The following is an 18013-nucleotide window of genomic DNA, read 5'->3' as shown; positions in this document are numbered from 1 at the left end:
TCCCCTGAAAAATGAACATTTTGGAGTTAGCTGCCGCCTGCCGGACAGCAGAGATATATAAAATCGCAATAAAAATACACGATCTAGAGCATGGACCGTCCGTTCGGGTGTTTAGCTGCGGTGGACTCGGGATGGAGTTATGACATTTTTCTACTGTACCACTCGTCCTAGGATATAGTAATATCATTTAAAAGGTAAGAAAAACTTAGTCCGAGATTCTCCTTTAAGAATCATGTCATCACGAGTGGAGGACGTTGCTAGTTGCACATAAGTGTATTGACTGTACTTGGTATAATATTGGTCTATATTGTAAATATCTGAAAAAAGGAGTAGGATATGCACGTCCCCACAGTTTCTTTAAACACGCTGCTGGACCCAAAAATAATTGTATTCGTTCATATGGAGATTGGATGAGTTTACCAGGGTGTGGTGGACTAAAACATCATTAACCGGATGATTTCTGAATGTTGGGGTGGGGCACATTTAGCTATTCAAACACACATTTCCAAAATTATAACATATACAGTAGATTTTGTGTTTTCCTGCCTTTAAACATGAATCCAGTTCAGTCCAGTTCAGAAGTCAAGGGATGAGTGAAATTATTCTCCCACACAAAAGAGATTCATATACTCACTACTACACAATTTAGGCATTTAGCAGACGCTCTCATCCAGAGTGACTTACAAGTACAGAGATCAGAGGAACAGCATAGATTTTACCGCACGATGTTATGATTTACGACTTACTAAAGCTCCATCATGTTGTTGTAATCAACTCCAAGGTGGAGAGAGAGGGAGAGGAAAAAAGAAAATCATAAATCATAATCTGACCGCCTCGTTTCTTCCCAGAAGAAGTCTTGCGTGTGTGTGTACTGTATTCAAATACCTCTAAGTCACCCACACAATTATGGCATCGTTCCACAACCGAAGAGACGGACACGATTCCCTTTTTCACAGCATTGCTGGACATACTGAGCTCACTGCGTGGAATTGAAACGCCCTTTTCTTTTCTTTCAACCCATTAAGACCTGTGATAGCCACGGACCCCCATTTCAAAAATATTTAGTCCCAGGGATCCCCCCCCCCCCCCCCAGAAGCAAAAATTTGAGTAAAAAATGTTCACTTTAAAAAATATATATTCAAAGATTTGAACAAATGTTCACGATTTTTCAAAAATAGCAGATCTACAAGCTGTAGATCTTGTAGATCTGCTATTTTTGAATAGCCAAAGAAATCCAAAAATGACACAGATGCGTTCCCGGTCTTAATGGGTTAAAATTACACGTCATGTGCAACAGTATATACTGTATATCGTGAAAACAGGGAGATACAGAACTGGTTGGTTTAAACCACTTAACTCATTGAGTGCCATTAACGTGTTTCACGTGTTTTAGCGCTATGGTGCAACGTGCCATTAACGTGTTTCACGTGTTTTTGAAAAAAAAAGAAGAAAAAATAAAATAAAATAAAAAATAATAATCTTCCTGAACCCAAGATATCATTATCTGAAGATTTGCAGCTCCATCCACTCCTTGTTTAACTTATAACTGAAAAAGGCTGTATATCGCTTCCTAAGCACTTTTTTTTTACCAAATTTTAAATTTTAATAAAAATTGTAATGGCCAGAAATAGATATTAATAATTATGGCACTCAATGAGTTAATAAGCACTATACATTCAGTGCCATTCTTATTTATGGCAGTTTGGTTCTGAGTGCCACAGCCAAAATTCATTGTAAAAAAAAGTGCTCAGGAGCCGAGATACAGCCTTTTTCAGTAAGAAGTTAAACAAGAAGTGAATGGAGCAGCAAATCTTCAAATCATCATATCTTGGGTTCTGAACATAAAAAAAAAAAAAAAAAAGGAAACAAAAAATATATATTTTTTAAATTTATTAATTATTATTATTATTATTTTTCATGACGTCTTAGACGTCACGTGGCGCTCAGGGCGCTTCAGGCCATGACGTCTTAGACGTCATGTGGCACTGAATGAGTTAACAGACGACGTCACACTGATAAGAACCAGTATGCGTGCGCAGGCCGGCACCAAATGAAACCCATTCTGTCATGTCTCGCTAGGACGCGCCTCACTAGCCAACACACAAGAGGAGGTTGAATGAACTGAAACCAGCGAAACACCCCGAAACAATATGTTGGGAATTGATTGCATGAGACAATCACCTGTGCATCCAGTCTCAATGTTGGTAAACAAATAATTGGTCTATATAGTTCATCTCACGAAGAATAGCGAAAACAGCTGATCTACAGGCTCAATCTACAACTTGTGAGCTTGTAGATCTGCTATTTTCACTGTTTTTAAGCGTATTACAAGTTGTTCGTTTTTGCCTATACATGACATGCCCAGAAGGAGGCACGGTTAGGAGGTGGTTAAACTTCTGGTTAAGATTCTATTCCTGACCCTACTATGCTTCCAATGAGCTCGGTTTCTATGCCGAAAATTACCATTTATATCTCTACCTTTAGATTCTAAATTAATATAATCAACAATGTCAAGTCCTTATCTGCTAAAATAATGTCTAATATACGGGTATCATATTTTGCTGAGGCATGGAGTTTGATGCTAGCCTGGTAAACCCTCCCTCCGGAAATCTCAATTCCATTTCATTTCAGGAGTGAGTCTGGCCTGATCCGCCTGTCTGCAATATTGGCTGTGCTGGAGTTGGGCGGGAGTAATACCGTTGACTGACAACCCCTTCAGCCAATGATAATTTTTCCCCTTCAGCCAATCAGCAGTTCACCAGTCTTAATGTGACGCGACGGGACTTTTGAGACAGCCATACCTAAAATGGGTTGCCTTTTTCGGGTACAATGGTGTCACTGCCCGCCCCTACCGGTTCTCTAATTTTTTTTTTTAAATAGGCTTTGTCATGATTAATTGACCACATATATGAAGTTAAACAACTAAATTCTATCCAAACGATATCTTATAAGTAAATTCCGTGCCTCAAAATAGAAGTTAGAGAGCTTTTTTAAGTAAAAAAATAGCGGAGAATTGGCCGCACAAGAAAAAGATGGCTGCCGTTCGTGTTTTGGGCTCACTCGAACTCGCCACCTGATTGGCCAACGTAAGCTGTCAATCACAGAACAATGAGCGACGACGCTGATAGGCGCGGCCGTTTGGCATACACAGCCAATATTGCAGAGAGGCGGTTCATGCCAGACTCACTCCAGGAATCAAATAGAAATGAGATTTCCGGAGGGAGGGTTTACCAGGCTAGTTTGATGCACACGTAGGGCATATAGTCAAAATCAAGTATCACGATACTTTTGATGATATTTGGGATTACTAACAAAATATTTACACAATGAGATCTTGTATCATGAATCGTCAGTATTGCCTACAGTATAACTAAACTGGTAAACGCAAATAATAACAGTCAGGTATAAGTTCAGAAACTGATATCACTTAACTAATAGACAATACAAAGATATCGCTGCTGTCCGGCAGAAACCAGAAACTCCATTTTGACGCTTTTGCATTTTTTTCCCATAAATCAGTGCCATTGAACACCCTTTACGTCTGTGTGTTGGTAAAGCAAATATTGAACCAATGAAAAGCATTAAAAAGCGCTTCTGACAAAACCAGCTAACTCCATTGGATCCTCAAACTTTCTGCTAAACCAGCTAACTCCACCAAAGGGGGGTGGAGTTAGCTGGTTTTGCTGACTCCAGGCTCCACCCCCTTTTGACCTCCAACCTCATTGTGAGCTTGGAGGTCCATTCAGCTGTTCTTATCAATGATGAACAAAACCTCCTAACTCCAAAAAAATGAACATTTTGGAGTTAGCTGGTTCCTGCCGGACAGCAGAGTTACAGTATGCCATATCATGATATTAAGATGTTCAAAATCACAGATGACATTTAGTCTCATGTCACAATATCATATAATATGGATATACCAACCAGCCCTATTCACACGTTAGACTACTCCCCACTTAAACAATACATACTACATTGCGCAAGATTCCAAAAAAAATCCAAATTTAGCAGTCACCTTTCTTATTTAATTTGCGAACATCTCTCCTGGGAAACTCTCTCCTGTCAGGTGACAAGAAGCTCAGTTGGCTCTCATACATTGAAGGAGGCATGAGCTCGGCTCTGGACTCCCTAGGGTGGCGGGGGGAGTGTAGCGCCCAGGATCACTTAGATAATTGGCACCGGGTGAAAAAGGGTTACAAAATCGTGGGATAAAAAAAAGTATTACATTTTTTTTTCTCGAACATCTTCACCTTTAATAAACATGTCTACAATAGGTTGAAAGTCGTTAAAGAAAGACTTTTTGTCTTGCGAGTACAGGGCTTGATAAGAGTGGATTAAGAGTTGGATCTGTGCACAGTTCCCTTCATGCAAAAAAAAAAGATTGTTGAAGTGCCTGTGAGGGCTCACCTGCAATGCAGTGGTCTGGTCTGGTGGTCTCGTGGTGTCTCCACACACCCCTCCTCTCCTCTCCTCTTCTGCCCTACAACACAAACACACCCAAATCAAAACCATGCCACATTGTTACTGTAAAAAAGGCTTCACTCAAGCTTTTGTACTTTTGTACAAAGACCAATGAGTTTTTTTTTAAATCATTGACCAATGAGGGATTAACTGAGGGATTAGCTTTTAACGGTGATGACAATTACAATGTGCAATTAACGGATTATGGCTGTTTTCTTGTACTGTATTGCACACTATTATGTTATGTTATGTCTCTGCTGTTGGACAGAAAGACAGATTTTCTGGAGGCAAATATCTTTAACCTAGTGTCCCTATTTTATGGACATAAAATAGGGACAAATATGTATAGGGATAAATATTTCATGGACATAAAATAGGGGACTGAAATTGTCACACATTTGCAAAAGTCTTTTAAAAATAGCCTACAAGCTCACAAGGCATTGCACCACAACGCTTTGTGAGCAGTAGAGCAGCTATTTTCACTATTTGTCTTAGTTTAGTTACTGTACAGGGATACTTTGCTGATCCGACACGTGAAAGTCTGACAACACCTGACATATTAACCGTATGCCCATAATACTGATAATAAGATTGTACATTCAAACTGTTATAAATGTTTTACTGTTACATTGTATATTCCTCATTATATTCACCGTAGATTCAGATTAATAGTTCATTATGCAAATCCCGGTCGGCCCAAATGTTGATATCTACACAAGTCTTCTATTGTTTTTTCCAAGAAATGCTTAATTCAATTACGTTTGTGCTCTGTTTTAATTTGAATTCCTCAAAATGTAACATACCGGTACAGTATAGACACACATACGCAGGCGCAACGCGCACACACACACACACACACACACACACACACACACACACACACACACACACACACACACACACACACACACACACACACACACACACACACACACACACACACACACACACACACACACTAATTATATTTATGTTGAGTGGAATGCTTAGATAAGCATCTAGATCTAGATTATGGCTAAATTAAAAATTACTGCAAACCAAATAAATATCTGTAAAGTATTCACAGTGTTAAAGTATGCACATAATAATAATGTTGTGGAAAAAAGCAACAACAAAAAGGCTACTTTCAAGTAAAAACAAACCAAATGTGTTTCTTATTTCCACTGTAATAAAGCCAGAGTACAGTAAACATGTGCAGGGAATGTCCTCAGCGTACATAGGACACACACAGACACTGAAGGTCACCGAGTGTGAGCACACACAGTAAAAACGCTGAGCGTTACTTTAACTCCGGGGAGCGCGCAACTGTAACCAAATGGACCCGTTTGGTTACATTTGTGCTCTCCGGTTACAGAGGGGGGTTACAAAAGGATACATTAACAACTGAGGGGCTACATTAACACTGTAGGATGTGACCGTGTAGGTGTCTCTGCTTTATTTTATCTTCTCTGTGTGTGTGTGTGTGTGTGTGTGTGTGTGTGTGTGTGTGTGTGTGTGTGTGTGTGTGTGTGTGTGTGTGTGTGTGTGTGTGTGTGTGTGTGTGTATGCGCTGTGGGAACGTTTCAAATTGAACCAAAAAGACCTGTTCCATTCATCTCTCTCTGTATTTATTTCCTCACTGTATAATTCAGACTCACAATCGCTCGCTCGCTCACACTCCCTCTCTCTCTCTCTCTCCATTTTCATCTTCCAGTCCTAGCTCCAAGCCTCCCCATTTCTCTCTTCTCACCCCACCGCTCTCTCTCTCCCTCTCCCTCTCCCTCTCCCTCTCTCTCTCTCTCTCTCTCTCTCTCTCTCTCTCTCTCCTCTCTCTCTCTCTCTCTCCCTCTCTCTCTCTCTCTCTCTCTCTCTCTCTCTCTCGTGGACTGTCCTTAAAACACACCCACTCGCTCCTCGACATTGCAGTGTATCCTGAAATATAGATGTTCTGTCTGTGTGATTTGGGAGAGAGAGACACACACACACACACACACAGAAAAAAATTAAATCTGCCGGCTCAGCCAAAAAAATAAAATAAAGCTTATAGAGAGAGAGAGAGAGAGAGAGAGAGAGAGAGAGAGAGAGAGAGAGAGAGAGAGAGAGAGAGAGAGAAGCAGGACAGACTGCAGAGGGCTGAATCAGTGCACAGGGCTGGTTCCTTTTTTTTCTACTCCTTTTTTTCTCTCTCTTCCCCTCTCCCTCCCTCCCTCCCCCCCCCCTCTCTCTCTCTCTCTCTCTCTCTCTCTCTCTCTCTCTCTCTCTCTCTCTCTCTCTCTCCTCTCTCTCTCTCTCTCTCTCTCTCTCTCTCTCTCTCTCTCTCTCTCTCTCTCTCTCTCTCTCTCTCTCTCTCTCTCTCTCTCTCTCTCTCTCTCGCTCTCTCAAATGATTCAGGGTGGAAAGAAAGGGCCTTTTCCTGTCCTCAGTTGAACTCCACATCAGCTTCCTGTTATAAGGCAAGGAGGAAACACCCAGAGTTGCTCGTGCGCGTGGCTTGTGCGCGCACACTCCTGCGCGCGCACGTGCACCGCGCACGCGCACAGAGGAAGGCCTTCACTGGATTCTACGCTGCCAGAGAAATTAGGTCAAGCACTTAAATGGCCCTGCACCGAGGCGGCGCACAGATTTAAAAGAGGAAAAGGGCGAGTGCGCGCACGAGCCGGGCGCGAGCGCGCTCAAGTGTGCACAGATATCCATGCATGCGCACATGCGCCAAACTGCAAAAGTGTCCAAATCAGATATATAACAGAGATTACAAAAATGAGATAATACTGTAAGAGAAACACTAATTTAACTGTGTACAGATGGAACCAAATGGACCCGTAACATTTGCACACTCTCAAGAGTTAAATTAAGTAGATTTACTTAAGTACTGTAATTAAGTACAATTTGAGGGCATTTGTACTTTCCTTGAGTATTTCCAATTTCCAATACTTTTACTTCTACTCCACTCCCTCTCAAGGCAAATATTGTACTTTTACTCCACTACATTTATTTGAACACTTTAGTAACTAGTTACTTTGTAGATTTTGATATTATTACAAAACATACATTAACCACTCCAACCCTATATACATTTCGGCCATTTGAACGCATTGTGAGCTTGTAGATCGGCTATTTTCAAAAGATTGTTATACATTTGAAAACGGTGGTACAAAAAAAATGGTACATTCTGCATAATTAGTACTTTTACTTCTGGTACTTTAAGTACATTTTGATGCCAATACTTTTGTATATTTACTCAAGTAAATTTTGAATTGCGGACTTTTACTTGTAACAGAGTATTTCGACATTGCAGTCTTGATACTTTTACTTAAGTGAAACATGCAGGTACTTTTTCCACCAACTGATCAACACGAAGGATTTACTGTGCATTCACGAGGCGATTAACAGAGCGACGGCAGCATCTGTGCTACTCTAACAGTCCAGATTTGGACGGTACAAGACAGGACAGGACAGGGACAGGGCCAGGAGACGAAGAGGACAGCAGAATGACCATCCCACCCTGACCTGAAATGCCCCGGACCCCGGGACAGCGGGGCCTCGCTCGGCGACATCCCATCTAATCAACTATTCATAGAAGGGATGGACTGTGGTCTGTCTGAGCTAGCTCTGCGTTTAAGGTTTCAATCAATTGCATCATGCGAGAGGAGAGATGGAGAGAGAGAGAGAGAGAGAGAGAGAGAGAGAGAGAGAGAGAGAGAGAGAGAGAGAGAGAGAGAGAGAGAGAGAGAGAGAGAGAGAGAGAGAGAGGTGTGGAGGGTGGGAGCCTTGTGGACAATGGTGGCAGAGGTTCTAACAACGAGTATATAATGCAATTTTGGAGAATAGCAGGCTATACGGCAGGTTCTGGATTGGATTAGTAAGGGTTCTATGGTCCAAGGAGTCTAGGGCTGTCCCCTCATAGACCAATGATAGATGAGCCAGTCGGTTTGGTTGACCAAGGCCTTGTTAGTCAATTGGTATTTTTTTAAATGGTTTTCTTCCATGCACATCGCTTCTTCTAACAGTCTGTCGGCCAACAGCCAGCAGCCATTGTGAAATCAACATTAGAATGTTCAGTTCTCAACCTCGATCACCAACATGAAAAGGCTGCTCTCTGCGTTGTTATTATAAGCAGCAAACACAATTTTGCAGATTTGTCAATCTAATAAACTAATCGATTAGTTGACAATTTGACAATGACTATTAGAGGACTAAGAATGTATTTAGTGGAGGACAGCAAGCCCTTAAGGGGTCAACTGTGCTTTGACCTCCGCTTGCTCAAAAGCACAATGGCACAAATGTCCCGTTTATAGGGGCGACTGTGTCATACAGCGTTGCTGTGTAGAGGGCATTCATGCATGGGGTTGGAGAGACGTGTATATACGGGACAAAGGGTCACGTTGATCCAGTTCATATATTTTGACTTCTGACCACTCGGTCGGTTCCTCTTTCCAATGAGACAGAGACAGAGAGAAAGAGGGAGGGAGAATGTGGTCCATGGCACAAACCGCCAAGGTTCTGTAAGCTCTTTTTTTCTGGGGAAACATGGCTGCGTTGCGATCAGATTCAGATTGACACTCCAGCATTGAGCAGGCTCTTCCCTATAGCCAACCAGCCCACCAACCAACCATCAGTGAAGGCCTTGAGTACACACACAGCAAAATACATGTCCAGATGTGCAGGTACAGAAGAGCCAAAAAAGACCCCAAAATAGCCGATCTACAAGCTCACAACATGCCGCGGTGCGACGTGTTGTGAGCTTGTAGATCGGCTATTTTTGGCATGTGACACCGTAGTACGACAGAGTATACATTACGCATTAAAAGGACTCTGAACAAGCCCAAACATAAACTGTGTGTGTGTGCCACTTCTAAACGTTTGACTTTGTGCACAAGTTTAAAAAGCGTGCATGTTTACAGAGGTGGTTTGGATGAGACCAAGCCACAGGAAAAACCATCTGAAACGTTATCTTTGGCATGAAACCGTAGGCATAAACATCATTTCACAAATGACATTCTGAGATGTCACAAGGAAGGCATAAGGCTGTGCAGTCGCTGGGAGATATTAAATGCTATGCTTTTCTATAGTGCGAGAAAATGGGATTGTTTTTACAGTGCAGTAATAATCTCTTTTTATAATCTGAAATAGCAGGCTATGACATTTTGGTTATTCTTGCTGCACAGACAAAAACTGTACATATATTTATATCCAGCTTGTTTTAAACTAAACAAGCAGGACAAAAGTATTTGTTCTGCTTGCATAATTGTTTTATATTACATTATGTTCTCCTTTTAGAAAACGTATGAATATGCGTTGTACATAAATAATTGGTCACATTGTCCTTTAATTAAGTACACATCCTAACTGGTGAATGTTGTCCCACATCAAGCAGTCAATAAATGATAGTCCAGATGAAGACTAATGTCCAATAAATCGACAAACTAACTTAGATTTGCCAACTTGAAAGTCCTACACACATGTGTATATGTGTGTGTATATATATATATATATATATATATATATTATATATATATATATATATATATATATATATATATATATATATATATATATATATATATATATATATATATATGTGTGTGTGTGTGTGTGTGTGTGTGTGTATGTATATATATATATATATATATATATATATATATATATATATATATATATATATATATATATATGTGTGTGTGTGTGTGTGTGTGTGTGTGTGTGTGTGTGTGTGTGTATACACACACACACACACACACACACACACACACACACACACACACACACACACACACACACACACACACATATTTCATATATACACACTATACATGCAGTCATGCACGTATGCATACACACACACACACACACACACACACACACACACACACACACACACACACACACACACACACACACACACACATATATACACACACATATACATACATATATATATATATATATATATATATATATGCCTATTAATGGCAATATTCAGTGTTCAACAGCCTGTTGTGGAGGAGATATAAAGCATATCTTGCCTCCTTTGAACGATTAAAAATACATTCAACTACTACTGGTGCATTTGCTCCTTCGTTCTCAGATTTCAGCAGAGAGTACGATTTAATTTAATCAAAAAACTTCTTTGAGGGAAGAAGCCACAGGGACGTATAGTTTAGGGGGGGGGCAGCCGCACAATTAAACCCTAATGTCTCCATGTCTCTCACACAACCCCGATCATCTAAAGCGACATGACTATTGTAATTAAAAGCACATTTGTGTGTCACCCAAAATCCAACAAATTGCACATTTGGGAGCGCATGAAGTATTTTCCATTGGATTAGGTTGGACGTGGTGTGTGTGATCTCTATCTCCGTGTGAATCTTGGGGACAACAGAGACACAAAGAAAAGACAGACAGATTATGCGTCTCCGAAGTTCGGAGACGCATAATATGTCTGTCTTTGTTGTCCTGAGGGGAGACTGGGACGTGAAGACGACCTATTTCTCCTGGACTACGAGAGAATCTGCATCTGAGCCGCAGTTCACCTAATGCGTTTTTTTTTCTTCAGAAATAGCAGATCTACAAGCTCATAGCCTGCCGCACTATGAGCTGGTAGATCTGCATTTTTTTTGGAAAAATTGTGAAAATGTGTGCGATTCTTTGAATATATATTTTAACACAAATCTTTGCTTCCAGAGGTCCCTCCCTGCATGGCACAAACTGAAACTATTGTTTTAGATGGGGGTCCGCGGCTAAATAAATATTAATGTGGGGGTCCTTGACATGAAAATGTGTGAGAACCACTGGCCTATAGGTTACCAAAAAAAGTGTGGGGGGGGTGTGACGAAATTTCATACATGTAATTTAGTCACGATCATAAGGAGCGGACGATCATGCTGTTTCGTGCGTAAAAACTTCATTCCCCCGAGGATACGGGGTCGGCTGTGACTCCTACAGACTCAGAGGTGTCGCTCACCGACAAAATATCTACGACGTCGGTATGAACACAGCCTAGATGCATTGTATTATTACATATTCTATCCTGCACCAGGAACGATCGTTCCCTGGTGCAGGATATGCCTCGCAATCTGGAAAACAGGGATCCCTCCCCCCAAAAATAGGCAAATTCAGTCAAATATAAAGGCAATGCTAATAATATTAATAATAATAATAATAATAATTATAATAATAATGATAATACGCACCGATCTGCCCCGGTTCAAGTTCAAGGCTGGAGTCCGGGAGTCGCGTCCTCCTCCCCGGGTTGCGTTCATGTCCAAGTCCACGGCCGCACGGCGACCGTTTTTTATTCCCCTGGACGTTTTTTAACGATCGGCGTCGACGATAATAACGTTTATAGTTCATCAGCAGACAGCAGCAGCACGGTGTCGCTTGCCAAAAAAAACCAGCACATAATAATCTCTCACCGTTCTCTATGTAAACCCGAGCTTGTAGTTGTATGTATAGATCGCGGGGGGTTATTTTTCGGCGATCGCGACAGCATCGTATATGTTTTTGTGTGTGTGTCATCCCCGAATGCGATCAGCGATATCGCCCCCGTTCTCTCTATCCTAAAAAAGAAAAAGAGGAAAAATGACAGCGATAGGTATAGGTAGGAATGAGTAATTATTCAACACGGTATCCAATAATAGTTGAAAGATAGATAGATCCCCCCTTTTCTCCTTCTTTCTCCTTCTCTCTCTCTCTCCCGACGACGACAGCAAACAGCCAATATAAGCCCGAGCAAAGGAACAACCGACCCCAGCCAGCCAGCCAGCCAGCCACTGCAGCCAGCCGCCGGTGTCCTCACTGAACCTTTACCCGAGGAGAGCGACGCTCTCCTCGGGTAAAGGTTCAGTGAGGACACCGGCGGCCGCTGGAGCGAGCCCACACGCACACGCACACGCACGCTCACAACTGCACGCACGCACACACATACATACACCACCCAGGTTCAGCTGAGGTGAACCGCCGTCCCCGCTATTATACAACACACAGCGATACGACGACGGCAGGGCTTTTTGCCTTTTTGCTTCGTCTGGGTCTGTCTGGCTGACTGACTGACTCTACAGCATCCACCACCATGTTAATGTTAATGTTGCTGCGTAGCTTCAATGTCCTCTAAAAAAAATGGGGGGGGGGGGACGCTAAAAAGGGGGGGGAATACGCTGAAATATTTACAACGGCTCTAAGGTTGCAATGGAGGCGACTAGAGGAGGGTTATTATCGTTATCAACTCCCCTCGTGTGCTTGTTGTTGTTGCTGCAGAGGGAAAAAAACGTACATTTAAAGCACTTAAATCTTCTCAAATACCTAATAACGGGGGGCTGTTAAATTCTCTTCTAACGCCTGTAATAAGTATCTGCGTCACATTTTATTTTACGAAGGGGTCCGTTTCAGACAAGCTATAGGCCTGTCCAAACTATAATAACAATAGCAGAGGAGGTGATAATAATACTATATCGTCGTGCAAAATCATGTCAAAGAGCCTATGTTATTATGTTTAATGATGTGTTTTTCGTTTGCACCAACATCTGTTCTTACAGGCGGGGTAGGTGGTTCCGTGGGGTCAGTTATTCTCCATTAAATGGAGAATAATTAACTACTGACCCCTACGGAACAACGTACCCCGCCCTCCCCTATATATAATCCCAGACAGTGGGTGCCAATTAATGAACCTTATACACCTGTTTATATGTTATATGATTTTACAGGGGATAATGAACCGTATACACCTGTTTATACTGTATGTTATGTATGATGTTATATAGGGGATAATGAACCATACACCTGTTTATACTGTATGTTATGTATGATGTTATAGGGGATAATGAACCTTATACACCTGTTTATATATGAACCTTATACACCTGTTTATATGTTATGTATGATGTTATATAGGGGATAATGAACCTTATACACCTGTTTATATGTTATGTATGATGTTATAGGGGATAATGAACCTTATACACCTGTTTATATGTTATATATGATGTTATACAAGGGATAATGAACCTTATACACCTGTTTATACCTGACTGGGTCGATGGGAAGCTATATGGGTCCGTCTCTGCGGTTCTATGGAGCGTTAATTAAGTTAATTAAGTTGAAGCATGAGCGCCTCGGGTGACTGAGACAAGAGACAAGCCCAGGCTTGTTGACTCCTGTTGAGGACGATGTTCATTTATTGATTATCAGTGTGTATTTATACTGTCAACATCGAGGCCATTAATAACCCATAAAGGCCAAGTCGTAAATCCAATGTGTACCATACGTAAATAACAAGGGGCCTACACACAGATACTGTGCTGTAGTGCACTAGTAAAATCCTCAGTGTTAATTTAACTAGAGAGTGTAAATGTGACTGTGTACTCTCAGAGTTACAAATGGAGAATTGAACACTGATAATTTTGAGGCAAGGGTGAAAAATACCTTCCAACCGAACAGGACATATTATTATTGTTTATGAATTGGAGGTGTAAAACAGGATTTTAATTGAATAGAAAAACTAAGCTTTTTTTCCATCTGTATGACAAGGAGAATAAAAAATTCTGCCAAATACTGTTAAATCAGTCAAAAGATAGATACAATAGATAGATAGATAGATAGATAGATAGATAGATAGATAGATAGATAGATAGATAGGACAGACAGAGAGACAGACTTACTTATTGGCTATCACTGAATATTGACAACCCAGTACTTTTAATGGTGCATGAAATAGCTGACAGGTGTGTGAAATAGCAAACACATTTACGTCAGTGTTTTTGTAATGCTTAGAAGTGACACTGTAAAGTACAGTATATGCATTATATGTACAGTATTGTACCAATGCACCAATTTCACCAACACACAATATGGAATTCTATGTTTTAATAGACTTCCAAAAACCTAAGATGATTAATAGAGAATAAAGCAGACACAGATTGTTATCAGTAAATCAAATTCATTTTGATGTGTGTTTGCAATACAAGACAATTGGCCCATGTTTTAGATGCACACAGTAAAATACCTCAGTGTTATCCATTTTGTAACTCTGAGTGTCTACAAATACGGGTCCATTTGGCAGTGGTGTAAAGTAACTAAGTACATTCACTTAAGTATTGTACTTAAGTACAATTTTGAGGTATTTTTTTACTTTACTGGAGTATTCCCAATTTTCAATAGCCTATTTTTACTTCTACTCCACTACATCTCAGAGGCAAATATTGTACTTTTACTCCATAACAATTATTTGAAAACTTTAGTTACTAGTTACTTTGCAGATATAAATTATTATATTATAAAACCTACATTTATTACTTTAGCCCTATTTTATACATATACTGCAGGCTATTTGAAAATAGCCGATCTACAAGCTCGCTTTTGGTACTTAAGTATATTTTGATGCCAATACTTTTGTACATTTACTCAAGTAACATTTTTAACAGGCCTTTTACTTGTAACAGGGTATTTTTTATATTGTGGTAATGATATTTTTTACTTAAGTAATGAATGTAAGTACTTTTTCCACCACTGCCATTTGGTTATAATTTTGTAGACACTCAGTAACATTAGCATGGAGGATTTTACTGTGTAGCATGGCAGTCTTATCATATTGCTCATGTACAGTATGGTACGGTACATTGTGTAGAGAAGTTTTGCTCTCGTCTTTCTGTGGAATTGAATCATAACTCACTCACAGTCGGTGAACGTGCGGAACTGACGTGAGTGTATTGACCGATGATAAAGGTTTATTGACATGTCATATTACAGTTGCACTCAATGACCCAGCTCTGTGTACTGCAGCCATCTGCGCAGGCCAAAGATAATAAGATTACGTGTGTGTGTGTGTGTGTGTGTGTGTGTGTGTGTGTGTGTGTGTGTGTGTGTGTGTGTGTGTGTGTGTGTGTGTGTGTGTGTGTGTGTGTGTGTTTTCTACACTTCTACTTACTGTATACAGTATGGGGTGAGGAGTTAATGGCTAATATGGATTAGGAGTTGTCCAAGTTTAATTTGATGGACCCCTTCACCTGATGTGACCTGAGACCACACGCACGCGTGCGCACACACGCGCACACACACACACACAGGAGACATAGACTTATGTTACCGGCATGAAAAAAGAAAGAAAAATACACTGTGTGCACATCAGTGGAGACTGACAAAGTCGGTACATTGATTTACTGATACACACACTCACACTCACACTCTCTCACACACACACACACACACACACACACACACACACACACACACACACACACACACACACACACACACACACACACACACACACACACACACACACACACACACACACACACACACACACACACACGAGACATAGACTTATGTTACCGGCATGAAAAAAGAAAGAAAAATACTCTGTGTGCAACTGTGCATGTGTGCACATCGGTGGAGACTGACAAAGTCGGTACATTTTCATTTATCCATTTATAATTGATCGACGGCAGCTCCTATAGTACATATCAAACCATTACATTTACATTTCACATTTCAGCCATTTAGCTGAGGCTGCACTGTGAAACCCTGAAAGTTAATCTAACTCTGAGAGTGGACACATGTAACCAAATGGACCCTTACATTTGCACATGTAACCAAATGGACCCTTACATTTGCACACACTCGAGACTTACAGACCCATAAAGGTATCAAACCTGTGGCCTTTCAGAGACGGGATGCTCTATGAAATAATGCAAATACACAGGTAATTAATGAAAGAATACAAAGGTAGCCTAAGCCTACGTTGCAAAGTACTAACAAAACAAAAATCTTTTTTTGTGGTGGTGGGGAGAACAGCATTCGTGTTTATAATAACAGCTCATATTGTCTTAATAACCAGACTGAATTATAATTATGTGCAAGTCCTAAATATTGCTTCGAGAAGTGAGTTAACATATGCAGCGTTTCATGCCAAAATATGACACATCCTAATTTATGCTGGCTGGAGTTTTGGTAATAATCGCTGGTGATTGATTACACGCTCTAAAATTGAACTGATTTCATAAGCAAACAGATATCTAGATGCACAATTACTTCAATACCAATAACAATACATTACAATATTCAGCATTGTGTTTATAACTTCCACGCCCGGAAAACATTTGATCAAAGTGGGGCAGTGCACTACATATTTGAAAACGGTGGATGTTGCAAAATCTTTCGAGAGACTGCGATTACAGCTGCCACACGCTTTATGACATTATTCTGTCATTAAAAGCTGGAAAGCATCTGTGTCATTTCAGATTTTAGCTACATGAGTGTGTGTAACACGATTTAAAAAAAAATAGCAGATCTACAAGCTCATAGCGCGGCACGAAGTGACGCGCTATGAGCTTGTAGATCTGCTATTTTTTGAAAAATTGGGAAACTTTTTGCAAATCTTTGAATATATAAATATTTTTAAAGCGAACATTTGTAACTCAAATCTTTGCTTCTGGGGGGTCCCTGGAACAACATATTTTGAGATGCGTCAAATACATATAATTATGGGGGTCCTTGACATGAAAGAGTTTGAGCACCGCTGATACAGTAGCAACATACGCTTTTCAGAAAACCGTTAGGACTTTTAAGACATTTTTAGAATCGGCCTCAGGTCTTAATGTGTTGAAAGGGATATATGTGACTACGTGTGACTTTGTTTTAGAACTTGTTTTAATGTTTCTTTCTGGCTGTGGGTACATGAAGGGTCAGTCCCCATCACTGGCTGTCCCGGCGTCCTCTATGGTTATCTCAAATGCTTAATTATGGACAATGTCTCTCACCCTCTCCATGATGAACTGGTCAACAGAAGGAAGCAAGTTCAGTGAGTCATTTATGCCAACATGTACCACTGTGAGCCACATTGGGTCATTCCTACCTGTGGCCATTAAACTTTACAACACTTAGGGGCAGTGGTGGAAAGTAACTAGTACATTTACTTAAGTGCTGTACTTAAGTGCAATTTTCAGGTATTTGTACTTTACTTGAGTATTTCCAATCTCCAATACTTTTACTTCTACTCCACTACATCTCAGAGGCAAATGTTGTACTTTTACTCCACTACAATAATTTGAATACTTTAGTTACTTTGTAGATTTGCATTATTATTACAAAACATACATTAACCACTTCAGCCCTATATACATTTCGGCCATTTGAAAATAGCCGATATACAAGCTCACAATGTGTCGCATCGTGAGCTTGTAGATCTGCTATTTTCAAAAGATTTTTATACATTTGAAAACTTGAAATGGGACATTCTGCATAATGAGTACTTTCTACTTTGGGTACTTTAAGTACATTTTGATAACAATACCTTTGCACTTTTCTTTTTTTGTAAATTTTTAATTCCGGACTTACTTGTAGTATTGAGCATTTCTACGTTGCAGTATACTTTTACTTAAGTAAAACATTTGAGTACTTTTTCCACCACTGCTTAGGGGGCATTTCATCGATTGGATTGACCTAGAACTTTGACAGGTTGTTTTAATTGTTGATTTTACCTTATGTTTTATTACAGTATTTATTGCCGTGGATGTGATTTGCTGATGAGAGCGGCTGTGGTTCTGAATTTATTTAATTTAACTATTTCCTATTGCTGTGT

General features: G+C 40.3%; 1 protein-coding gene across 1 annotated transcript in view; it reads right to left on the bottom strand.

Moving 5' to 3' along the window:
• LOC308079362 (uncharacterized protein) overlaps positions 1–12168 on the bottom strand; it is a 63419-nt gene extending 51251 nt beyond the window's left edge. Inside the window, exons 1-2 of the mRNA XM_080420814.1 lie at positions 11631–12168; positions 4408–4480 (exon numbers count right to left, since the gene is read on the bottom strand). Of these exons, the coding sequence (XP_080276940.1) occupies positions 4408–4480; positions 11631–11699 (142 nt within the window). The 5' untranslated portion in view covers positions 11700–12168. The remainder of the gene's footprint in view (positions 1–4407; positions 4481–11630) is intronic.
• Between the last annotated feature and the right edge of the window lie 5845 nt (positions 12169–18013).

The sequence above is a fragment of the Gymnoscopelus braueri genome, assembly GCF_963280865.1.
Source record: "Gymnoscopelus braueri genome assembly, chromosome: 23".
Classification (NCBI taxonomy): Eukaryota; Metazoa; Chordata; class Actinopteri; order Myctophiformes; family Myctophidae; genus Gymnoscopelus; species Gymnoscopelus braueri.
The sequence above is the reverse complement of the archived record's forward strand: the minus strand, read 5'-3'. Positions and strand labels throughout refer to the sequence as shown.